The sequence below is a fragment of the Heterodontus francisci genome, chromosome 17 (assembly GCF_036365525.1).
Source record: "Heterodontus francisci isolate sHetFra1 chromosome 17, sHetFra1.hap1, whole genome shotgun sequence".
In the NCBI taxonomy this organism is placed as follows: Eukaryota; Metazoa; Chordata; class Chondrichthyes; order Heterodontiformes; family Heterodontidae; genus Heterodontus; species Heterodontus francisci.
Genome location: NC_090387.1, coordinates 18,925,498 through 18,949,562, shown reverse-complemented (window position 1 = coordinate 18,949,562; position 24,065 = coordinate 18,925,498). Strand labels below are relative to the sequence as shown.

Genomic DNA, 24,065 nt, shown 5'->3' with positions numbered 1-24,065 from the left:
TGCAAATTCTATGACCCCCCCACTGCCTCTTTTCCCATCCTGAGGGGGGCTCATAAAATTCAGCCCACTAAATGGATATCTACCCCTACTTCACTCTTCACTTTTATACCAGCTCACCTCACTAGAACTTAAAGTAGATTAATGTTCCCGGGAATTGGAGGGGGTTCCCTGTCATGATTCCAACGCCAATCTCATTCCCTCCGCCAATTGTTGACAGCAATTCAATTTTCGCAACAGCTTTTCCTCCTTTCAAACTCCCATCTGCATCGATGATGCTGAGAAGACAGAAAGGGATGTCAGTGTAGCTCAAGAATGGCGACATCAAGCTACAAAGTTATTGCTTAAAGTAACAACGATCTTTGGTAGACTTTGAAGTAAGTCAGTCTCCCCTCCCAACAGTTCAACCAATAGCTCAAAAAGTTTATCCAATGAGTCACTGAGCTCCATCAGCAAGGGAGATTCCAGTTTGATCCCATTTCTGTGCTGAATTAGAAGTTCTCAGAAGGGACGATGGTTCAAACTGTACAATTGGCCTCAAGAGTCCTTGGATTAGAGAGGAACAATTGTCCCGGGTTTCTGTTTGTGATTTCTGGAAGTGACCTCGCTCAGTTAATTGCTTAACCACATTCAGTATTTACATACTATCAAGAAAACCCCATATGCCAAATGAGAAATATTACTTTCATCGGTTGGAAGCTTACATTAGACTTTCAATGGGGAAAAAATCCTACAGTTAACTTTTAATAAACTAGCAGCCAAGATGGTCACTGCAATTTGCATCTGAAATACCAGGAGACTGAACTGGAGACAAAAGTCTAACAAGAAGCCCAAACAGAACAATGCTTTGACTAACTGAGTAGATAAATCACATCATCCTCGTTAGCGGGACACGCAAAGTCATCCTGAGGCATTCATAAGTGGAGGTGTTCCTCCAGGGGACAAACTGACAATCCCACCTGTGAGAGCTTTTGGCTTTTAGACTTAGGGCCTCATTAAAAACAAACGGGATTGACAGAACCATGTGACCGTCTGTCCATCTCTAAAAAAACACTCAGAGAAGACATGCAGAAATTGAGACTTCAGCAGCAGAGAAAGCTGTGGGCTTCCCTTTCTTTCTCTCTCTTTATCCAGAAAACATCAAGCCTGAAAACCATCTGCGACTGTGGACCCTCCAAGCCTACAGACTGCTACAGCCAGAGACCAGGGGAAGAGAGCCAACTACAATTCTGCCTTCAAGAAAACACTGAGAAAAGCAGGCCAGCCAAAGTGCACTTTGACCAACCAAGGACTTCAAGAGTACAACTCCCACCAGACAATCACTGAATCATCTAACCTCAAACTGTTTATTTAACTTTTATTTATTCTGGACTTTAATCCAACCAAAAACCCTACTTTCCACTTTGTAATCTATTTATGTGTGTGATTCTTGTGTGAATGTGTACTTGAATGTGTAGCATTTTTTTAGTACTTTTAAATCAGGTTAGAGTGTTAAGTATAGTAAACTTAGCTCTCTCTTGCTTAAACTCAAGAAAACCTGTCCGATTGTTTTTTTCACGATCACAGTAAGGGAAAAAGGTAAAACACTCACTGAGGTGGTGAGCACAACCACTGTTTAATAGAAATAAACCCTCTTGCAGTCAAACAGGAGGGGAGCCAGAGACCCCTTCCTCGCCTGGCCGTAACAACACATTACCAGTAGTCCAGGTACACTCCATCACAGGGCTTTTCAATGACCCCTTGGGAGGTGGTTTCCTTAAGAAGTCAATGCTGATTGGTCTTCCCTTTCTGAAAACCACGCTGACCATCAATTATGCGCTCATCCACATATATCTTGGTGACATCACGGACTTGAGCACAAAAGCCCAGCAGGCACCCCAGTGCAGGACTGAAAGAGTGCTGCTTTGTTGGCAGCGGTTTCGTTCAGACATTAAACTGAGGCCCCATCTACCTTCTCAGGTGGATGATTCCATGGCACTATTCGAAAAGCAGAGAAGTTCTCCCAGGCCAATATTTATCCCTCGGGCCACACCTAAAAACAGACGATCTGGTCATCATCACAGTGTTGCTTGTGGGGTCTTTCTGTACACAAATTGGCTGCCACATTTCCTATATGACAGCAACGACTACACTTCAAAGATGCACTCAATTGGCTGTAAAGTGCATTGGGGCATGCTGAGTTCGTGACAGGTGCTATTTAACTGCAAGTCTTTCTTTCCAACATTTCATTCTCCAACAGATTTTTAAAAACACAAAGGGGTGGAGATTCCGCTTGGTTACGTTGCTTTTCTTCAGCACAGAAGATCCCAGGGTTTTAACCATGAATTCCGTTCAGCACAACTCAACTTTCCACAATATTTTGCGCTGGTTTAAAAAAAAATTGCCCGAGGCGTAGGCCCCGCCCACAAAACTGGCCACACCCCCAGATTGAATTAATCATCATTACAACTTTCCGCTAATTGTGCCCATTTATCAGCCTTCGAGGAGGCTCTAAAAATTACACTGATTCTTTTCGGTACACTTAATAGACAGGCTTTAAAAGCTTTCAAAGTAATTTTTTAAAAATTTACTAAGAAACTGACCCTGGTACCCTAATATAATGGGCAGATGGTTCTATATATATTTTTCAGAAGTCATTTTCAGTCATTTAAAATCAAGTTACTCACAGGTGGTGCTCTAGACACTTTGATGAAAAGAGCTTTTTTTGTGATATGAGGTGTGTTAATCAAACTGCACCAAGTTACCAGTTTTAAATATATTAAGGATTATTTTTCAAGCAACATCTTATACTACATTTTAAAAAGCTGCCCATTTTCGCTGGTTCATGGCAGATTTTGCATTCAGTGATGTGCAAATGAGTTTCAGCAGAAACTTGAGGAAGCAAACACTTTTGAAAATGGCACAATTTTGGGCGCAGCTTGCTCCCAAAGTGGAAACTCTATCCCAAAGTACACAATCGAACATAGGTGCCCGTGAACTCAAACCAGTACAGCGCAGACTACTTTCCAAACGCTGTAAGCATGTCCTCACATGGCCCTGTAACATTTCGACATTTACTACACTCTCTCAACACAGCACAAGTCTTAGCTATAATCAACTCATTTCTGTAGCCCCGCTGGCAGACTATCTACCTTCTACTGTGCGCTGACAACGGTCAGCTTCTTGGACAGTCAGCGGCAGAAACACCAAAAACGAAGGCACTGGCCAAGCAAAGAGCTACTCTCCGCCAGCAAAGAAACCAGCAGCTTTCGGATCGATAAAGAATTTGGAGGCACTCCAGCTGGTAGACGCAAGGTGAGTGCTTTCCCTTCTGAAGTGTTGTTTTAAGCCACGCTGATTGACTCACCAAGTTTAAAAGGTTTCCATCTTTGATCCATGCAATCCATTATCGAGCAGCAGATGCGAAAGCTGTTTGAGCCCTGCAAACTGATCTACAGAAGTTCTAGTGAAAGAGCAAGCTGAACTCTCTAACACCCTTAGGAGAACAAGAAAAAGAGAAAAAAACTCCCCTAAAGCATACTTGTCTTCTCTGAGATAAGGCCGTGAACTAGAGGGGGAGAGAGATGGAATTCCGCAGTCAACCACTTCCTGAAGAGCTGTGTCTGGCTACAGCTCTCGGTTTCTGATTTCTCAGAAAGTGACTCAGCCTGTTTGAGGCATTGTGAGCAATTCGCCACAACATCTGTCAACAGCAGTCACTAACTATATCTGTGCCCAGCATCGTACAACCACAGAAGCAGGGTTATTCACCCACCCAGGCCAGGCTGCATCAAGCACCTTTTCAGTATAATATATATCTAAATCTTTATATACTTAAGACTCCATCAGACCTCAAGTTTAAACCTCAACTAGCCTTACTTAGTTGAGTGAAAAGAAAAGGCATCAGTTCTCAGCAATGTGAAGCTGAATTGTTAAATATTGCAAATAACATCTTGCACTAACGTCTTCAGAGAAACACATTCATTTTGCGTGTGTGTTTTTGAAGAGTTGTCGTTAAATGAGCTTTAATCCTTCCTTTTCATTTTAAATATTCATTTGTTCCCTTTTGGGAAATCTGCTGGGGTCCATCATGTAGGGAAACAAATAGAGCCACAAAACAGACAATGAGAAGTGGAATATTTTTCGGGGTGGAGTACCTCCTCAGTCCGCAGCCTCCTGAAGCTATGTCACCTGTTCTAATATCTTCTTATGTAGCTTAGTGCCATATACTTTCTCAAGTGGTCATTTCTCACAAGACTAGACAGGGCATGTCATAAGAACATAAGAGCATTAGAAATAGGAGCAGGAGTAGGCCACTCAGCTCCTTGAGCCTGCTCTGTCATTCAGTAAGATCATGGTTGATCTGATTGTGGCCTTAGCTCCACTTTCTTGACTGCACCCATAACCTTTGACTCACTTGTAGATCAAAAATCTGTCTAATTCAGCCGTGAATAGATTCAATGACCCAGCCTCTACTGCTCTCTGGTGAAGAGAATTCCAAAGATTAATGATCCTCTGAGAGAAGAAATTCCTCCTCATCTCTGCCTTAAAAGGGAGACCTCTTATTTTGAAACTGTGCCCCCTAGTTCCCCCACAAGGGGAACATCCTCTCAGCATCCACCCTGTCAAGCCCTCCCCACCTCAGAATGTTAGACGTTTCAATAAGATCACCTCTCATTCTTCTAAACTCCAATGAGTATAGGCCCAACCTGCTTAATCTTTCCTCATAAGACAACCCTTTCATCCCAGGAATCAGCCTAGTGAACCTTCTCTGAACTGCTTCCAATGCAAGTATATTCCTCCTTAAGTAAGGAGACCAAAACTGTATGCAGTACTCTAGGTGCAGTCTCACTAATGCCCTGTACACTTGTAGCAAGACTTCCTGACTTTTATACTCCATCCCGCTTGCAATAAATGCCAACATTCCATTTGCCTTCCTAATTACTTGCTGTACCTGCATGTTAACTTTTTGTGATTCATCAACAAGGATACCCAGATCCCTCTGTACCACAGCATTCTTCAGTCTCTCTCCTGGTAAATAATATTCCACTGTTCTATTCTTCCTGCCAAAGTGGACAACCTCACATTTCTCCACATTATATGCCATCTGCCAAATTTTTGCCCACTTACTTAACCTATCTATATCTCTTTGCAGACACTTTGTGTCCTCCTCACAACTTGCTTTGCCACCTATCTTTGTATCATCCGCAGATTTGGCTACAATACACTCGGTCGTCCCTTCATCCAAGTCATTAATACAGATCGCAAATAGTTGAAGTCCCAGCACTGATCCCTGTGGCACTCCACTAGTTACAGTTAACCAAACTGAAATTGCCCCATTTATCCTGACTCTGTTTTCTGTTATTTAGCCAATCCTCTACCCATGCTAATATATCACCCCCAGCACCATGAGCTCTTATCTTGTGTAATAACCTTTTATGTGGCACCATATCAAATACCTTTTGGAAAGCAGGCTTTTTAAGTCCTACTACTACTACAGCAACAACATACATTCATATAGTGCCTTTAACGTAGTAAAACATGCCATGGAACATCACAGGAGTATTATCAAACTAAATCTGGCACTAAGCTACATAAGAAGATATTAGAACAGGTGACATAGCAGTGGAAGCCTTCCACTGCTATGTCCAGACTGGCCAAGAGAGTGTGGGAAAATGGCGCACTGACACAGAACTCAAAAGTCCAAGTGTATCAAGCCTGTGTCCTCAGTATCTTGCTCTAACGCAGCGAGGCCTGGACAACGTATGTCAGCCAAGAGCGACGTCTCAATTCATTCCATCTTCGCTGCCTCCGGAGGATCCTTGGCATCAGGTGGCAGGACCGTATCTCCAACACTAAAGTCCAACAAGCCCAGCATATACACCCTACAAAGCCAGCGGCGCTTGAGATGGCTTGGCCATGTGAGCCGCATGGAAGATGGCAGGATCCCCAAGGACACATTGTACAGCGAGCTCGTCACTGGTATCAGACCCACCGGCCGTCCTTGTCTCCGCTTTAAAGATGTCTGCAAGCGCGACATGAAGTCCTGTGACATTGATCACAAGTCGTGGGAGTCAGTTGCCAGCGAGCGCCAGAGCAGGCAGGCAACCATAAAGGCGGGGCTAAAGCGTGGCGAATCGAAGAGACTTAGCAGTTGGCAGGAAAAAAGTCAGAAGCGCAAGGAGAGAGCCAACTGTGTAACAGCCCCGACAACCAATTTTATCTGCAGCACCTGTGGAAGAGACTGTCACTCTAGAATTGGCCTTTATAGCCACTGCAGGTGCTGCTCCACAAACCGCTGACCACCTCCAGACGCTTACCCATTGTCTCTCGAGACAAGAAGGCCAAAGAGGAAGAAGAAGAAGAACAGGTGACCAAAAGCTTGGTCACAGAGGCAGGTTTTAAGGAGTGTCTTAGACGTGGGGGCAGGGGGAGATATGAGAGAGACAGGGAGAGGTTTAGGGACTGAATTCCAGAGCCTAGGGTCTAAACAACTGAAGGCATGGCAGCCAATGGAAGATTGAAGACAATCAGGAATGTGCAAGAGGCCGGAATTGGAGGAACACAGAGTTCTCAGAGGGTAGCAGGAAGTTAAAGAGATATGGAGGGGGCAAGACCATGGAGGGATCTGAACACAAGAAAGAGAATGGGAGGTCAGTCAGGAGAACATTGGAATTTCTATTGTTAATCTATGCCCATATGTCTGAGTTTGTTTTGTGAATCAGTGCCTGGTAACTATTCAGCGAAGTTACAGGGGATGTAGCTCCACCTTGGACAGCTTCACATTCAAACACGATCCTGTTGTCACCCAATCTCCATGCACATTTCTCAGCAGGGCTCCCTGGATAGCAATCAGAGCGACACACTTGGTCGAATAGCGCCCTCCCAAGCATGGGGATCCCGAGGGCAACTGGAACATGCTTTGCTGCCCCCCCGGCTGAGATCAACCAATTAAGCACAGATTACAGATCATAGCTGTGACCAACTTGGTTTCTGCGGCAAAAACTATTCCACAGGACGGGGAAGTGCGTCACCCAAGAGAACCATTTCCCTCATTTCCCCCACAGTAAATCAAAATGAGAAATGGTTGACTCTTCTCATGGCTCCTGACCTCTGCTTGCAGGGGGATGCTGTACAACTTTGAAAGTCACAGCAAACCAGCTACTGCAAGGTGGAACTAATACGTAGCTTGCAAACATTTACTGTTGAGAAGATTCAGCCTGCAGATCACAAGTGGTTTGGTTAGAGGTGCAGGCGCAGCTGAGAGAGGAAGGAAATGTTCACAGCGACTCAGTGAGATTCCCAGAAACAGCCCTCGCTCGGTGATTCTCGGTCCAAAGCAAGGAAAAACAGCTCTTAGTGCAACTCCCCACCACTGCTAATCAGCCAGAGCCAGTGGAATGTTGCCTCTGTGTCTGTCCTGCCACATAAATAAACAAATGCTCTAACTGTGGACTCAGGGCACGAGTTCTGTGCCTGTGGCTCAGTGGGTTGCACCCTTGCTTTTAAATCAGAAGGTTCTGGGTTCAAGCCCCACGCCAGGGATTTGTGCATATAATCTAGAGTAACAATTCTGAGGTCCTGCCTGCCCTCTCAGGTGGGTGTAAATGATCCCATGGCACTGTTTGAAGAACAGGAGTTTCCACCCAACATTTATCCCTTAACCAACATTTAAAACAGATGATCTGATGACTTATTTCTTTACTCCTTGTGGAATCTCGCTGATTATAAATTGGCTGCCACATTTCCCTACAACAGTGACTACACTTCAAAAAACGTACTTCAGATTGAGTTGTTTGCTTGCGAACGATGAGGGAGTGTTATTTGCAAGTGGAATCAAACAGCAGGAGTGCAATGCTTCAGCGGAATCTGGCTCATTCATTGTCGATCTGAATTTTATTCTTCCCTCTCCTTAAACAACCTCCATTCTATTTTTAACCAATTTATTCCTCTTCTCCCCGATACATGGTGCCACAGACACCAGTAGGCATCATGCACCTCCACCAAGTGGCCATTCTTTATTGGGCTCTGCTGCGATGCCCCCACAGTCAAATTGCCAGCGGGTTATTCAATCACAGTGACAGCTGACACCAATGCTTTCCTCACTTGATGGCCAATCAAGCAATATTTCTCACAGGAGTCACCAATATTGGTGGAGCCCTACTGCCAACCAGATGGAGCTCAGTTAGGCCGTCACAGACCACATCAAACTTCTGTCTTCCTCATATGTATAGTTCAAGGGCACTTATCAAATGAACTACTGGGAACACCTCAGAGGCTGGATGGCAACACTAGGGCGGCACAGTGGCGCAGTGGTTAGCACCGCAGCCTCACAGCTCCAGCGACCCGGGTTCAATTCCGGGTACTGCCTGTGTGGAGTTTGCAAGTTCTCCCTGTGTCTGCGTGGGTTTCCTCCGGGTGCTCCGGTTTCCTCCCACATGCCAAAGACTTGCAGGTTGATAGGTAAATTGGCCATTAGAAATTGCCCCTAGTATAGGTAGGTGGTAGGGAAAATATAGGGACAGGTGGGGATGTGGTAGGAATATGGGATTAGTGTAGGATTAGTATAAATGGGTGGTTGATGGTAGGCACAGACTCGGTGGGCCGAAGGGCCTGTTTCAGTGCTGTATCTCTAAACAAAACTAAACTAACACCCAAGCAAGCAGGCTGTGTGTTCAAGCCCCACTCCTCGGCTAGGTTGAGAGCTCAGTACACAATTGTGGGAATGCTGCATTATCAAAGAAGCTGTTTTTTTGGATGAGACATTAAATCGAGGGCCTGGCTGCTCTTTGAAATCCAGGTGAATTCTCCAGGCAAATGTTTATCCTTTAACCAACATCCCCAAAACAAACTAACTGGTCATTTCCCTGCATTTGCTTTTTGTGAAACCTCGTTGTGCACTAATTGGCTGCTATATTTAACTTAAATGGCAGGACTACATCACAGACAATGAAGTCCTCAACAAAGCCAATATTCCCAGCATTGAATGCATTCTCTTACAAGGTCATTTGCGCTGGGCAGGACATCTGTCACGCAGGGAGGATTCCAGAATGCCAAAAGCAGTGCCTTATGATGAACTAAGCGAGATCGAGGTGTACCTGATCTTCAAAGATCAGCTGAAAAGACAGCTCTATCTGGCTAATATTGACCAATGGGTGTTGGACCAGGAGGCTACAGACAGCTGACGCGCAACAACCAGGAAAGCAGTCTACAAGTTCGAAACAGACGTGAGGCTGCTGAAGAAAGGCAGAGCTAATGGAAGATTCATCTTATACCAGAGCCCCTCCAAACCAGGAGTTCTTGTGCCCCAACTGCTTAAGAGCCTGCAGATCAAGAATTGGCCTCTTCAGTCACCAACGATCATACCACAGAGACAAGCCTTCACATGATCTTCGCCTGTGAAGAATCTGCCATCCTCACAACAGTGACAACACAACAAAAGTAGTTCATTGACAGTACAGCACTTTAGACGGCCGGAGGACATGAAAGGAGCTACATAAATTGCAAATTCTTTCTTCTCACAATCTTTGTTATAATGCTTTCTCCACACGTTGCTATTTATTTTTTGCTGTATTGCACCTGTTTTATGCACATTTCCTTCAAAGTAAGGCACACTGGTGGAAGACTGGGTGACAGGGAATTCTTGCTCTATTCCTCATGTGCATTCTCACAGTGCAGTGATGCTGAAACAGGTTCACAGTGGGAGGAGATGGTGCATTTTAAACTATGGTCATGTATTCCCCAGCCAGCCATTGCGATGGCAATGGTCAGGCTGAGATCTCAAATGTACACACGCACGCACACACACACACGCACGCACGCACTCACACACACACACACACACATACGCACGCACACACGCTGCTATTGCTTATGGCTTCTGATGCTAACCTTTAATGCATTGAATGTAGTGGAGACGAGCACGCTGTGAACTGAAACTGCTGGAGAAAGCAAATCTGTCAGCACCAGGAAAGAGAATGAATGACAGGTTTGGGATTTTGGACGGAGGTTAATGAGCAGTTTAAAGAACTTTAATCTAATCAACGAATTTCAGATGGTGTAACTTGTTCTTTTGTTGCACGAGTCCCATTTAAACCCTTTGATCAGATTACGGTCTGCAATTCTTAAACTTCACTTCCTCGATTGATCTATTAATCATGAAATAAAGCTTGATTTGTTTGTTCCTGGGGTTACCTCGACCGTTTTGCTTTTTTTCAGTAGTTATGTTAAACTGCTCAATGTGATAGCTTGTGATTGTTGCAGAACTGGGCACTAGGAAGGAGTGCGAGACTGATATAGGGGTTTGATCTGCAATCTGACTTCCTCTCATTGCTGGGAACTGTCCTGCCTTTTTCACAGTCACCGATGGATCAACTCAGATTACAAGCTCCCATCTGAGGACCTGTGGGTCCTCCACAACCAAACACTGGAGTGAGCGACATCAGTTGTCCTTTGGGGTGAGTGAATGGCATTCAATGTTTTAACTGCAACAGTTCCCTGGGAGATGAGCCCAAGGGCTGTGAAACAACACAAGAGGTCAAGACAATATTGGGGGAATGAAGATTTTTCTCTCTCTCACACACGTGGACTTTGTTCATGGCTTGGATATAATACCTCTCAACTGTTAGATGGTTATTACCATCACTACCACCGTTGCCAGATCTTCACAAACGTCATCCACTGTATGCCCCTGTGCCAAGGTGAGCAGGTGAGCAAAATAAACTAACCTGGTCAGGCTTCAGGCAGGACTCACATATTCTCGACATGTGGGATGGAACATCTGACCACCCTTGCAGGAAAAGGGCCTCAAACGATTATTTACATTTTCAGGCAATTGATCCCAGAACAACACTGTCGATACATTCTCACTTTTGAATGAATACTTGGAGATTTATTTCAATAGGGCGTTGTTAAGGCAGGTTTCCCATGAAAGTCTGCCATCAGACCATAGCGCTATTTGCTGCCTAAATACCTCAGCATTGCACAAGAACTCCTTAAGGAATTGAAAATGCCAGTTTCTCAGTAGATCTAAACAAGGCATCTCCCTAGACATTTTGAAATGGTTGTAATATTTATAAACACAGACATGTAATGAGTATGATTGGTGACACAATGACATTGTCAATTGCTCCTCTGCTAAAATAACTACTTAGTGACCTTCCTCAATTGTCTATTGGGTAACCTATGACCCTTCGCAGTCCGAGGAGCTCCGTTTCATTTGTGCTTTTTGGTTGCTGGTTTGCACTGTTTGCATTCTGTAGGACTGGAGGTTTGTAAAGGGCTATCTCAGCATTATTGCCTCACTGAGGGATAAGCCCTAAATCAAATCACAGGATCTGTATCAGCAACATGAGTTACATGTAGATTAAAGTGAAAAAGGACTTATAAACATAGAAACATAGAAAATAGAAGCAGGAGTAGGTCATTCGGCCCTTCGAGCCTGCTCCGCCATTCAAAAAAGATCATGGCTTATCGTCTAATTCAGTACCCTGTTCCTGCTTTTTTCCCATATCCCTTGATCCCTTTGGCATTAAGAAATATATCTATTTCCTTCTTGAATATACTTAATGACTTGGCCTCCACTGCCTTCTGCGGTGGAGAATTCCACAGGTTCACCACCCTCTGAATGAAGAAATTTCTCCTCATATCGGTTCTAAATGGCATACCCCGTATCCTGAGACTGTGACCTCTGGTTCTGGACTCCCCGACCTTCGAGAACATCCTCCCTGCATCTAGCCTGTCTAGTCCTGTTAGAATTTTATAGGTTTCTATGAGATCCCCTCTCATTCTTCTAAACTCTAGTGAATATAAGCCTAGTCGACCAAATCTCTCCTCTTACGTCAATCCTGCCATCCAAGGAATCAGCCTAATAAATCTTCTTTGCACTCCCTCCATGGCAAGAACATCCTTCCTCAGATAAGGAGACCAAAACTGCACATAATACTCCAGATGTGGTCTCATCAAGGCCCTGTATAACTATAGTAAGACATCCTTGCTTCAGTACTCAAATCCTCTTGCAATGAAGGCCAACATACCATTCGCCTTCCTAATTGCTTGCTGCACCTGAATGTTTGCTTTCAGTGACTGCTGGACAAGGACACCCAGGTCTAGTTGCACCTCCCCCTTTCCCAATCTATTACCATTTAGATAATAATCTGCCTTTCTGTTTTTATAACCAAAGTGGATAACCTCACATTTATCCACGTTATACTGCATCTGTCATGCATTTGCCCACTCACCCAACTTGTCCAAATCACATTGGAGCCTCTCTGCATCCTCCTCATAGCTCACTTTCCCCTCTAGCTTTGCGTCATCTGCAAACTTGGAAATGTTACATTTGGTTCCCTCAGCCAAGTCATTAATATATATTGTGAAGAGCTGGGGCCCAAGCACTGATCCCTGCAGTACCCCACTTAGTCACTGCCTGCCACCTGGAAAAAGACCCATTTATTCCTACTCTTTGTTTCCTGTCTGTCAACCAATTCTCAATCCATGCCAGTATATTACCCCCAATCCCATGTGCTTTAATTTTACACACTAACCTCTTATGTGGGACCTTATCAAAAGCTTTCTGAAAATCCAAATACACCACATCCACTGGTTCTCCCTTATCTATTCTACTAGTTACATCCTCAAAAAACTCCAGTAGATTTGTTAAGCATGATTTCGCTTTCGTAAACCCATGCTGACTTTGTCCAATCCCGTTTATGCTTTCCAGGTGTTCTGCTATCACATCCTTTATAACAGACTCTAGCATTTTCCCCACTACTGAGGTAAGGCTCACTGGTCTGTAGTTCCCGTTTTTTCTCTCCCTCCTCTTTTAAATAGTGGGGTTACATTTGCCATCCTCCAATCTGTAGGAACTGTTCCAGAGTCTATAGAATTTTGGAAGTTGACCACCATTGCATCCACTGTTTCCAGAGCCACTTAGTACCTTTAGTACTCTGGCATGTAGATTATCAAGACCTGGGGATTTGTCAGCCTTTAACCCCATTAACTTTCCTAGCACAATTTTTTGCTAATACTGATTTCCTTCAGTTCCTCCCTCTCATTAGACCTTTGGTTCCCTAACATTTCTGGGAGGTTATTTGTGAACTCCTTTGTGAAGACAGAACCAAAGTATGTGTTTAATTGTTCTGCCATTTCTTTGTTTCCCCATTATAATTTCCCCCATTTCTGATTGTAATGGATCTACATTTGTCTTCACTAATCGTTTTCTCTTCACATATTTATAGAAACTTTTACCGTCAATTTTTATGTCGCCCACAAGTTTACTCTCATACTCTATTTCCCCCACTTAATCAACCTCTTTGTCCTCCTTTGCTGAATTCTAAACTGCTCCCAATCCTCAGACTTGCTGCTTTTTCAGGCAATTTCTCTGCCTCATCTTTGGATCTCATACTATCCCTAATTTCTTTGGTAAACCACGGTTGAGCCACCTTTCCGGTTTTATTTTTGCGCCAGGAATGAATAATTGTTGTAATTCATGCATATGTTCTGTATTTATTATCCATTGCCTATCCACCATCAACCCTTTTAGTAAAGTTCCCCAATCTACCATGGCCAACTCGCGCCTCATACCTTCATAGTTTCCTTTATTTAGATTCAGGACCCTAGTTTTGGATTCAACTACTTCACTCTCCATCTTCATGAAGAATTCTATCATGTTATGGTCGCTCCTCCGCAAGGGATCCCACACAATGAGATTGTTAATTCATCCTTTCTCACTCACTCAGTCCAGAATAGCCTGTTCTCTAGTTGGTTCCTCAACGTATTAGTCTAACAAAATGTCACGTACACACTCCAGGAAATCCTCCTCCACAGTATTATTGCTAATTTAGTTTGACCAATCTATATGTAGATTAACGTCACCCATGATTACAGTTGTACCCTTATTGCATGCATCTCTAATTTCCTGTTTAATGCCATCCCTTACATTTCCACTACTGTTTGGGGGCCTATAGACAACTCCCACCAACGTTTTCTGGCCCTTGGTGTTTCTTAGCTCAACCCATACCGATTCCACATTCCGAGCCAATATCCTTCCACAATGCTACTCCTCCTTTCCCTTTTTGCCTCTCCTTACTAAATACTGAATACCCCTGGATGTTTAGTTCCCATCCTTGGTCACCTTACGCCATGTCTCCGTAATCGCTACTAAATCATAACCGTTTGTATCTCTTTGCGCTGTTAATTCATCTACCTTATTGCAAATGCTCAGCGCATTAAGGCACAATGCCTTTAAGCTTTTCTTTAGAACATTGTTAGTCATCTTAGCTTTATTTTGCACTACGGTCCCATTTGTTTCTCACCCTTGTTTTCTCTGCCTTCCAATTTTGCTTCTTACCTTTCTGTTTTTCATTCCTATCCTTGTTTCCCTCTCCGCTGTCTCCCTGCTCAGATTCCCATCCCCCTGCCATTCCAGTTTAAACCCTCCCTGACAGCACGAGCAAACACCCCCCCTCCCCCCGAGGAAACTGATCCAGGCCCTGCCCAGATACAACCCGTCCAGCATGCACTGGTCCCACCTTCCCCAGAACCAGACCCAATGTCCCAGGAATCTGAATCCCTCCTCTCTACACCATTTCTCCAGCCATGTATTCATCTCACCTGCTATTTCTGCTCGCGCTAGCTCCTGGCACTGGTAGTAATCCTGAGATTACTACCTTCGAGGTCCTACTTTTTAATTTTCATCCTAACTCCCTATATTCAGCTTGTAGGACATCATCCCTTTTTTTACCTATGCGTTGGTACTGATATGTACAATGACAACTCGCCCTCCCCCCTCAGAATACCCTGCAACCGCTCAGAGACATCCTTGAACCCTTGCACCAGGGAGGCAACATACCATCCTGGAGTCTCTTTTGTGGCCACAGAAACGCCTGTCTGTTCCCCTTACGATTGAATCCCTGATCACTATAGCCCTGCCACTCTTCTTCCTCCCCTCCTGTGCAGCAGAGCCACCCATGGTGTCATGAACTTGGCTCTTCCTGCTTTCCCCTGAACCATCATGTGTTGTCTGCAGGGATCTATTTTCTGCACCTGAACCAACCCAAAAAGACAAAAAGCTTGGACACCTGAAGTCAGGCCTGCAGGAAAGTGCACATCCTGGCCTGCAGTAGGTGGGTGGGGGCTAATGTGGAGCATAAACACTGCCATGGACCTGTTATGCTGTAAATACCTTATAAATTATGTAGTACTGTACAGATTCTGGCATTGAGTTATCTGACATACAGACAGAGTCAACAACACTTCCTTTTTGTTTCATGGGGAGGGTGAAGAAACAGAAAAGCCTGAGCCAAAGGATAATACAGCTAAATATGCCATGTCATTGTATCATGAGTATTACTACTGTTTAAGGAAGCACTGCATTAGTGAGAGGTACATGTCGTGAAGCTGAAAAGCTAAAAAAACAAAAGGAATGCTAACTGTACAAGAATAAGACTGTTTGCAGTAATACTGAGTAATTCATTTACAGATCTATTTGCATTGTTATTATCCTTCTTAGTCCCAATTTGCAATTGCTATCAGAGAATCATAGGAAGTTTACAGCACAGTAAGAGGCCACTTGGCCCATCGTGCCTGCGCTGGCTGAAAAACGAGTCACCCAGTCTAATCGCACCTTCCAGCATTTGATCTGTAGCCCTGCAGGTTACAGCACTTGAGGTGCATACTCAGACACCTTTTAAATGAGTTGAGGATTTCTGCCTCTACAACCCTTTCAAGCAGTCAATTTCAGACCCCTATCACCCTCTGGGTGAAAAAGTTTTTCCTCATCTCCCCTCTAATCTTTCTACCAATCACTTTAATTCTATGCCTCCTTGGCACTGACCTCTCTGTGAAGCTAAATAGGCCCTTCACATCCATTCTATCCAGGCCCTTCACAATTTTGTACATTTCAATCAAATCTCCTCTCAGCCTCCTCTGTTCCAAGGGGAATAACCCCCAGTCTATCCAATCTTTCCTCATAGCCACATTTTTCCAGTCCTGGCAACATCATCATAAATCTCCTCTGTACCCTCTCTAGTGTAATTACATCCTTTCTGTAATGAGGTGACCAGGACTGCACACAGTACTCAAGTTGTGGCCTAACTAATGATCTTTACATTCCAGCATAACCTCCCTGTTCTTATATTCTACACCCGCCGCTAATAAAAGAAAGGATTCCATATGCTTTCTTAACCATCTTATCGACCTGTCCTGCTACCTTCATGAATCAGTGGACATTCACTTCAAGGTTCCTTACTTCCTCGACACTTCTCAATATTTTCCCATTAATCGTGTATTCCTTTGCCTTGTTTGACCCCCTCAAATGCATCACCTCACACTTCTCCAGGTTGAATTCCATTTGCCACTTTTCTGCCCATCTGACCAGCCCATTGAGCTGCAGTCTACAGCTATCCTCCTCGCTATCAACCACACGGCAAATTTTTCTGTTGTCTGCAAACTTCTTGATCACGCTCCCTACATTTATGTCCAAATCATTTACATATACCACAAAAAGCAAGACACCTAATACTGAGCCCTGCGGTATGCCACTAGAAACAGCCTTTCAGTCGCAAAAACACCAGTCAACAATTACCCTTTGTTTCCTGCCACTGAGCCAATTTTGTATCCATCTTGCTGCACTTCCCTGGATCCCATGGGATTTTTTTTTTAACCAGTTTGCCATGTGGGACCTTGTCAAAAGCCTTGCTAGAATCCATGTAGACCACATCAACTGCAATACCTTCATCAATCCTCCTTGTTACTCCTTCAAAAAATTCTATTAAGTTAGACAAGATCTTCCCTTAACGAATCCATGCTGACCATCCTTGACAATTTATTCCATCTCTCAGAATTGATTCCAATAATTTGCCCACAACTGAGGTTAGACTGATCTGGCCTGTAATTATTTGGTCTATCTCTCGCTCCCTTTTAAAACAAATGTACAGCATTCGCAGTTCTCCAATCCTCCAGCACCACACCTGTATCCAGTGAGGACTGGAACATGATGGACAGACTCTCCGCTATTTCCTCCTTGGCTTCTTTTAACAACCTGGAGTACATTTCATTTGGCCCTGGTGATTTGTCCAATTTTAAGGATGTTAATCGCATTAATACTTCCTGTCTCCCTATGTTTATCACATCCAATACATCACACTCCTTCTGCTACCTACAATGTCTGCACTGTCCCCCTCTTTTGTGAAGACAGACGTGAAGTATTCATTAAGAACCATACCAACATCTTCCACCCCTACACATAGGTTACCTTTTTGGTCTTTTATGGACCCTACTCTCTCCTTAGTTATCCTCTTACTCTTAATGTATTGCTAAACATCTTTGGGTTCACCTTGATTTTGCTTGCCAATATTCTTTCATGTCCTCTCTTTGCTTTCCTAATTTCCTTTTTGATTTCACCCCTCCACTTTCTACACTCCTCTTGGCTTTTTGTAGCATAGAGTTCTTGGTGTCGGACATAAGCTTTTCTTTTCTGCCTTATCTTACCCTGTGACCTCCTTGACATCCATGGGGCTCTAGATTTGGCTATCCCATCCTTTTTCTTTGTGGGAACATGTTTACTCTGAACCCCTTGAATCTCCCCTTTATATGCCTCCCACTGCTCTGACACTGATTTACCTTCAAGTAGCGATTTCCAGTCCACCTTTGCTAAATCACTCCCCAGCTGAGTAAAATTGGCCCTGCCCCAATTGAGAACTCTAACTCCTGTTCTATCTCTCTCCTTTTCCATAATTATGGTAAAACTGACTGAATTATGATCACTACCATCAAAATGCTTTCCCACTGCCACTCTTTCCACCTGCCCAGCTTCATTTCCTAAAAGTAAGTCCAAAACTGCGTCCTCTCTTTTTGGACTTGCTACATACTGGCTAAAAAAGTTCTCCTGAATGCACCTCAAGAATTATGCTCCCTCAATTCCTTTCACACTAAAACTATCCCAGTTAATATTGGGTAGTTAAAATCCTCTACTATTACTGCCCTATTGTTTATACACTTCTCAGAGACTTGCCTATATATTTGCTCTTCTACCTCCCTCTGACAGCAGTGTGACTGCCCCTTATTTTTCCTTACCTCGATCCTCATGGCCTCATTTGATGATCCTTCTAACACACTATGTCTCCTCACAGTTGCAATTTTTTTTGACCAAAATTGCTACCCACTCCCCCCCCCCACCTTTTTTTATCCCCATCTCTATCATGTCTGAAAATCCTGTAACCAGGAACTTTGAGCTGCCATTCCTGTCCCTCCTTAAGCCATGTTTCTCTAACAGCTATGATATCATACTACCACGTATGTGTCCCCAGCTTGTCTGTTTTATTTGCTATACTCCTTGCATTGAAGTATATATCCTTGAGCACTGCCAAATGCTTTTTTTAAATTTTCTAATTTTTGTTTCCTCTGCCTTCCATTTTCATTTCTGATTTTGTCCCAACTGAATCTAACCTCAAGTCCCCATCCCTCTGCCAAACTAGTTTAAACACTCCCCAACAGCATGAACAAAACATCCCACAAGGAACTCAGTCCCAGCTCTGTTCAGATGCACCCCGTCCAGCCTGTACAGGTCCCGTTTCCCCCAGAGCCTGTCCCATGTCCCAAGAATCTGAAGCCCTCCCTCCTGCACCAAATTTGCAGCTATGCATTTATCTGTCTTATCCTTCTATCCCGCACTCACTTGTGCGTGGTAGTGGGAGTATTCTGGAGATTACTATTTTTAAGGTCCTGTTTGCTAATGTTCTATCTAGTTCCCTAAATTCTGACCGCAGGACCACATTCCTCTTTCTAACTATGTTATTGGTTCCGATCTGGAACATGACTGCTGGCTGTGCACCCTCCCCCCTCAGGATGCTCTGCAGCCGCTCACTGACATCCTTGACCCTGGCACGAGAGAGGCAACACACCATCCTGGATTCATGTCTGCGGTCACAGAAAAAGCCTGTCTGTTCCCCTGACTATCGAATCACCTCTCACTATGGCTCTTCCAGTCTTCCTTGTACCCCCCTGTGCAGCTGAGCCACCTGTGGTGTCATGGCCTTGGTTCTGGCTGCACTCCTTAGATGAACCATCACTTTCTTCAGAATTCAGAACTGAATACCGTTTGGACAGTGAGATGCACTCAGGGGTCTCCTCCACTACCTGCCTGTTTCTTCTTGACTTACTGGTGGTCACCCATTCCCTCTATCCCTGCATACTCTTAAGCTGCTCTATAAACATGCTATCTATGTAGCTCTCATCCTCACCAATGCACAGCAGTGTCACCAGCTGCTGCTCAAGTTCCAAAACCCGGAGCTCAAGCTGCTGCAATTGATGACACTTCCTGCACAAATGGTTCTCCAGAATACGGGAAGCATCCTGGAGCTCCCACATAGCACAGGAGGTGCACTCTCGAGGTTGAAGCAACCCTGCCATTCCTTTACTTATTAGTTGACCCTTTGCTACTGCTAAAAAAGAAACCTTGCCAATACTAAAACACCTTAGAACTATTAATAAAACCTTACTAGTACTGATAAATACTACTACTAATCAACACAGTTCACTAGTTAAAATAAACCTTACTTAAAAAAATAAGATAATGCTCACCAGTTACTCATATAACAAAAGCAAAATACTACAGATGCTGGAAATCTGAAATAAAAACAGAAAGTGCTGGAAATACTGAGCAGGTCAGGCAGCATCTGCAGAGAGAGAAGCAGAGTTAACGTTTCAGGTCTGTGATCTTTCATCAGAACTGGCAAAAGTTAGAAAAGAATTAGGTTTAAAGCAAGTGTAGGGGTTGTGGAGAGGTTGGTTTGGTGGGGAGGAGAACGAAAGGGAAGGTGTGTGATAGGGCGGAGGGCAGGAAAGATTAAATAACAAAGCTGTCATGGAACAAGGGCAAAGAAAGTGTCAATGTTGTGGTGAAAGACAAAGCATTAGTGCAGAGAGAGTATTAATGGCAGAGTAATGAGCAGCTCTGTCCACATGAAAAAACAAGCACATGGTTAAAAAAAATAGAAAAATATTTTTAAAAAGGCCAGTCATGCTCTGAAATTGTTGAACTCAAGGTTGAGTCCGTGAGGCTGTAGAGTGCCTATTCAAAAGATCAGGTGCTGCCCCTCAAGCTTGCATTGATGTTCACTGGAACACTGTAGCAGGCCAAGGACAGAAATGTGGGCATGAGAGCAGGGTGGTGCGTTGAAATGGCAAGCAACCAGAAGCTCAGGGTCATGCTTTCGGACTGAGCGGAGGTGTTCCACAAAGCGGTCACCAATCTGGTGAAAGGTCACAGATCTGAAACGTTAACTCTGCTTCTCTCTCCACAGATGCTCCCTGACCTGCTGAGTATTTCCAGCACTTTCTGTTTTTATCTCACCAGCTACTCCCTTGTTCCTTATTAATACATAATATTTCTTCTCAGTTTTAGTCTGCCAGTTGTTGAGATGTATTGCACACATTCTCGTTACCTCTTTTATCAATCGCTCACCTTTACTGTGTTTGAATTCCCAGTTAAACTTTGCTAATCTTATCTGGAACTGCTGTGCTATTTTTGGTTGCATTCGTAAAATCGTAAAATGATACAGGACAGAAAGAGACCATTCAATCGAGCTATCCAATTCATCACATGCCTCTGCTCCTTCCCACAGCTCGGTAATTTTTTTTCCCTTCAAATATTTATCCAATTTTCTTTTGAAAGTTGCTGTTGATCTGCTTCCACTGCCCTTTCAGGCACATCATAATAACTCGCTCCCTAAAAAAACATTTCCTCAGTCACCTCTGGATCTTTAGCCAATCATCTTTAAATCTGTGTCCTCTGGTTAGCGACCCTTCTGCCACTGGAATCAGTTTCTCTTTATTTAGTCAATCAACATGATTTTGAGTGCCAATATTAAATCTCATCTTAACCTCACTGCTCCAAGGAAAACAACCCCTGTCATGCAAAAGTCTTTGATTTCTTCCAATTTAGCCATTTTTGAAAATGTTCTCTCTTCTATGTCCCCTTCCCCACTACCGTTTCCTGGCCGATCGTCAGCGACTGAGTGGTGCAGGAAAAGTGCTCAAACCACTTTTGACTTTTCCACAAGTCTTATCAAATACAAAGGCTGGGCTCTCTCACAGTTGGCTGGCAGCCCTCCTTAAAGTAAACTGATCTCCAATCCACCCAAGGCCTCCTGATCGGTAAGTGGAACTACAACCTCATCGTCTTGCCTGCTGACTTTCCACGAACCCACACGCCTCCCCTGTGATGCAAAATAGCATACGACATGAGGATACTGAGGAACTTTACAAGCCAGGGTCGCCTCTGGGCCTGCCTAATCTCTCCTTTTTTTATTTCCGCCTTTGGTCCTTGAAAGACGACTCCATTATCTCACGCTGTCCCGTTGCTCCACTCTCTTGTCAGCATGCTGGAGGAGGTCAACTTAGAAAATGGAAACTTCCGGAATCGAATCAGCCTTAAAAGGTTTCCAGGAATCCAGAGGCACAGGACAATATAAATCGGAGGAAGTGGTGGGCCAAGGTCAAGTTGGCTTCACTCTCCCAAAATGTGGGATTAATGCAGAAGCACTTGTAGATATTTAGCGTCACGGAGAACTACTCTGTCTCTAAGTAACCAAGCCCCAGATACAGGAGGATAATTTTGACCTAAACCACCTGTGTGGACACGCACAGAGCCTGGTGGAACATCGGTATTACATTCTACCTAATATTACTCTCACTGACTTGAATGGAGAGTAATATTGTGTGGGGTATAAAGCTAGCCTTGTACCCGGTCCCCATAACGTCACATGTTCCTTGCATTACAATACCACAACAAACTGAGCCAACATCCCAGGCCATTGATTTCAAGAGCATACAAATCAAACATTTTGCACATAACTGTCAGAACAGCTCCAGGCAGAGTTTCAAAATGGACAATGGCACCATACCAGTCAATGCGCCCTCCCAAGTGAGCGAATCCAGTGCCAATGTAAATCCAGGAATGCAGCTCCAGTCATGCTGACTCCCAGCCCTCATTAGCCATGTTCTGCTGTGTCTCCGAGACGTTGATAATGGCATTCTGAGCCATCCCATTGGTTGGCTGGAGCAGCAGAATAAACTGCACCTGCCCCCGCCAAACATACACAATTCAATGCTTTAACCGTTGACCTCAAGGTCACAGTAATCTGATTTCTGTCACGAAGGGGCACCAGTAGTGCGTTGTGGACAGATGCACACTGCCAGAACCCACCAGGCCATCTAGGCTGGAGGAAGGAACAACACAGGAAGCAAGCAAGAGGGCAAAAAAAATAGAAGAAACAGGAATACAAATGAGCAAACCCCAAACCAACTATAATGTTATTAGAAGCCATATAGCTGCCTATAGGGGAACATGCATTATTCAGCATGTAAAAAATGTGAAGCAGCTAAACCTCAGGCTATGTATGTCCCCTGTAGGCACCTCTACCATGTTATACATCAGCCTAGTTCAGATAGGTTCAAAGTTCATTGTTCCTCGAGGTGCTTCCACGCAACAGCTGTTGAAAAGCAAGTGCTGATAACAAGCACAATGTCTCCAGATTCCAACATGTTAATGAGCTTTGACTGCGCCTGTCAACTCTATTTTTTTTAAAATTGCATTTCTGAATGGCAGGAAGTGGCAAATGTTTACATACTTGTGGTTTCGTGGTCCAAACTCCCTGCATCCACCGTCAGCCGAGGGGAATGTGTCAGGATCCTGTCCGGGGTGACCTGCTTGATCCCCTCTGAAGTGTCTCCTCTGCCCAGAGGAGAGCTCAACACTGTCTGTTTCTTGTTCGAACTGGAAGGGTGAAGCGGCAAAGACGATTCCTGTTATGAAAATGGAAAGGAGGAAGATTTAGTCTGTTTGCAATTAGAGGATAACGTTGCTATTTCCCTCACCACTTCCCCAGTGCACAGGCCCCCTTTTCACCCTATATCCAGAACAATATGCAATTCAGGTTTCATTGTTAGCCTGCGAACAGCATGAGCACTGTCATGCAGGCCCCCATCTGCCAACAATGAGGCACATTAATTTCACCCACATTGACATTAAATTGTTGCTGGGAAGAAGAGAAGGTCTGTGACAAGGGGTTGTCAGACCTCTGGCTGGAAAGACATTTTTGCATATTAACAGACAGTGCTTGGAACAAAGGAGCTATCCCCTGCTACAATACAATCCATAAACAGATGTGGTTAAACCAGTTAGTCACATGACTAACCTGCTTGGCAGTCTGGGTTTTTTTCTGAATTGTACAGTTTGAACTGAGAGTCTGCAGAAAGCTGTTTGCTCCGGGATTGAAAAGACCTCTCCTGTCGGCTCCCATCTCTTTCTCATGGAACTCCAAAACCCACTGAAGACACATGAACCCCAGGAGAGGAAAGTCTCCTCCAGTGAACAAGGTTTAAGAAGAATACTGGGCCCCAATGAAAAGCAAGATCTACCTACAATCAAGGACTCTACAGTGAGCTTGAACAATACAGACAGTGATATTGCCTCAAACGTCTCCACTTTATTTTTCTTCTGTTCTTTTCTGTCTCTATTTGCATGTGTGTATCACGTATACATGCTAGCGTGAGCGCGTCGTATATCTGTAGGCGTCAACCGAATTAGAGTTTAAGTTTAAGTTGAATGAATTTCAACTTTTCTTCTTTAAACATAAGAAAGCCTGTTTGTGCTAGTTTCTTTGCCTTATAATTGGAAAGCGGTGAACAAGGATTCACCAAGGGGGAGTTAAAAACACGGTGTGTTTAAAAATAAAACCCTGTTACAGTAAGACCAGGTGAAGGCTGAAAGGGACCCCTGGACCTCTTTCTCACCTGGTCGTAACAAGCACCAACAGCCCACACTACAGAATCAAACTCAAAAAGGTCCATTTCTCAGTTTCTTCATAATAGATTTTCTTCCCTGACCCCTCTCCCAAAGGCAACGGCTCAACGTTGGCACACACTGCATTGGCACAAGTCACATTCTGGCACCCCAGATGAATGCTCTGCAGGTATGTTGGCAAAGTGCATCACAGCCCAGCCTTATTTTGTCCTCAACCTGATGCCAAGCACTTCCAGGAGACATTGGTGGACAGTGATCAGCAGTGGGAAGCCTGGCTTGGTTTCCT

General features: G+C 44.2%; 1 protein-coding gene across 5 annotated transcripts in view; it reads right to left on the bottom strand.

The window, feature by feature from the left end:
- gse1b (Gse1 coiled-coil protein b) overlaps positions 1-24,065 on the bottom strand; it is a 611,543-nt gene that overhangs the window by 293,448 nt on the left and 294,030 nt on the right. For 4 of the 5 annotated variants that reach the window (XM_068049108.1, XM_068049110.1, XM_068049109.1 and 1 more), the window contains exon 2: positions 22,605-22,779. In XM_068049108.1, the coding sequence (XP_067905209.1) occupies positions 22,605-22,779 (175 nt within the window). Of the gene's footprint in view, positions 1-117; positions 138-22,604; positions 22,780-24,065 lie in introns of those variants that run through there. The other variant, XM_068049115.1, reaches the window with a different exon arrangement.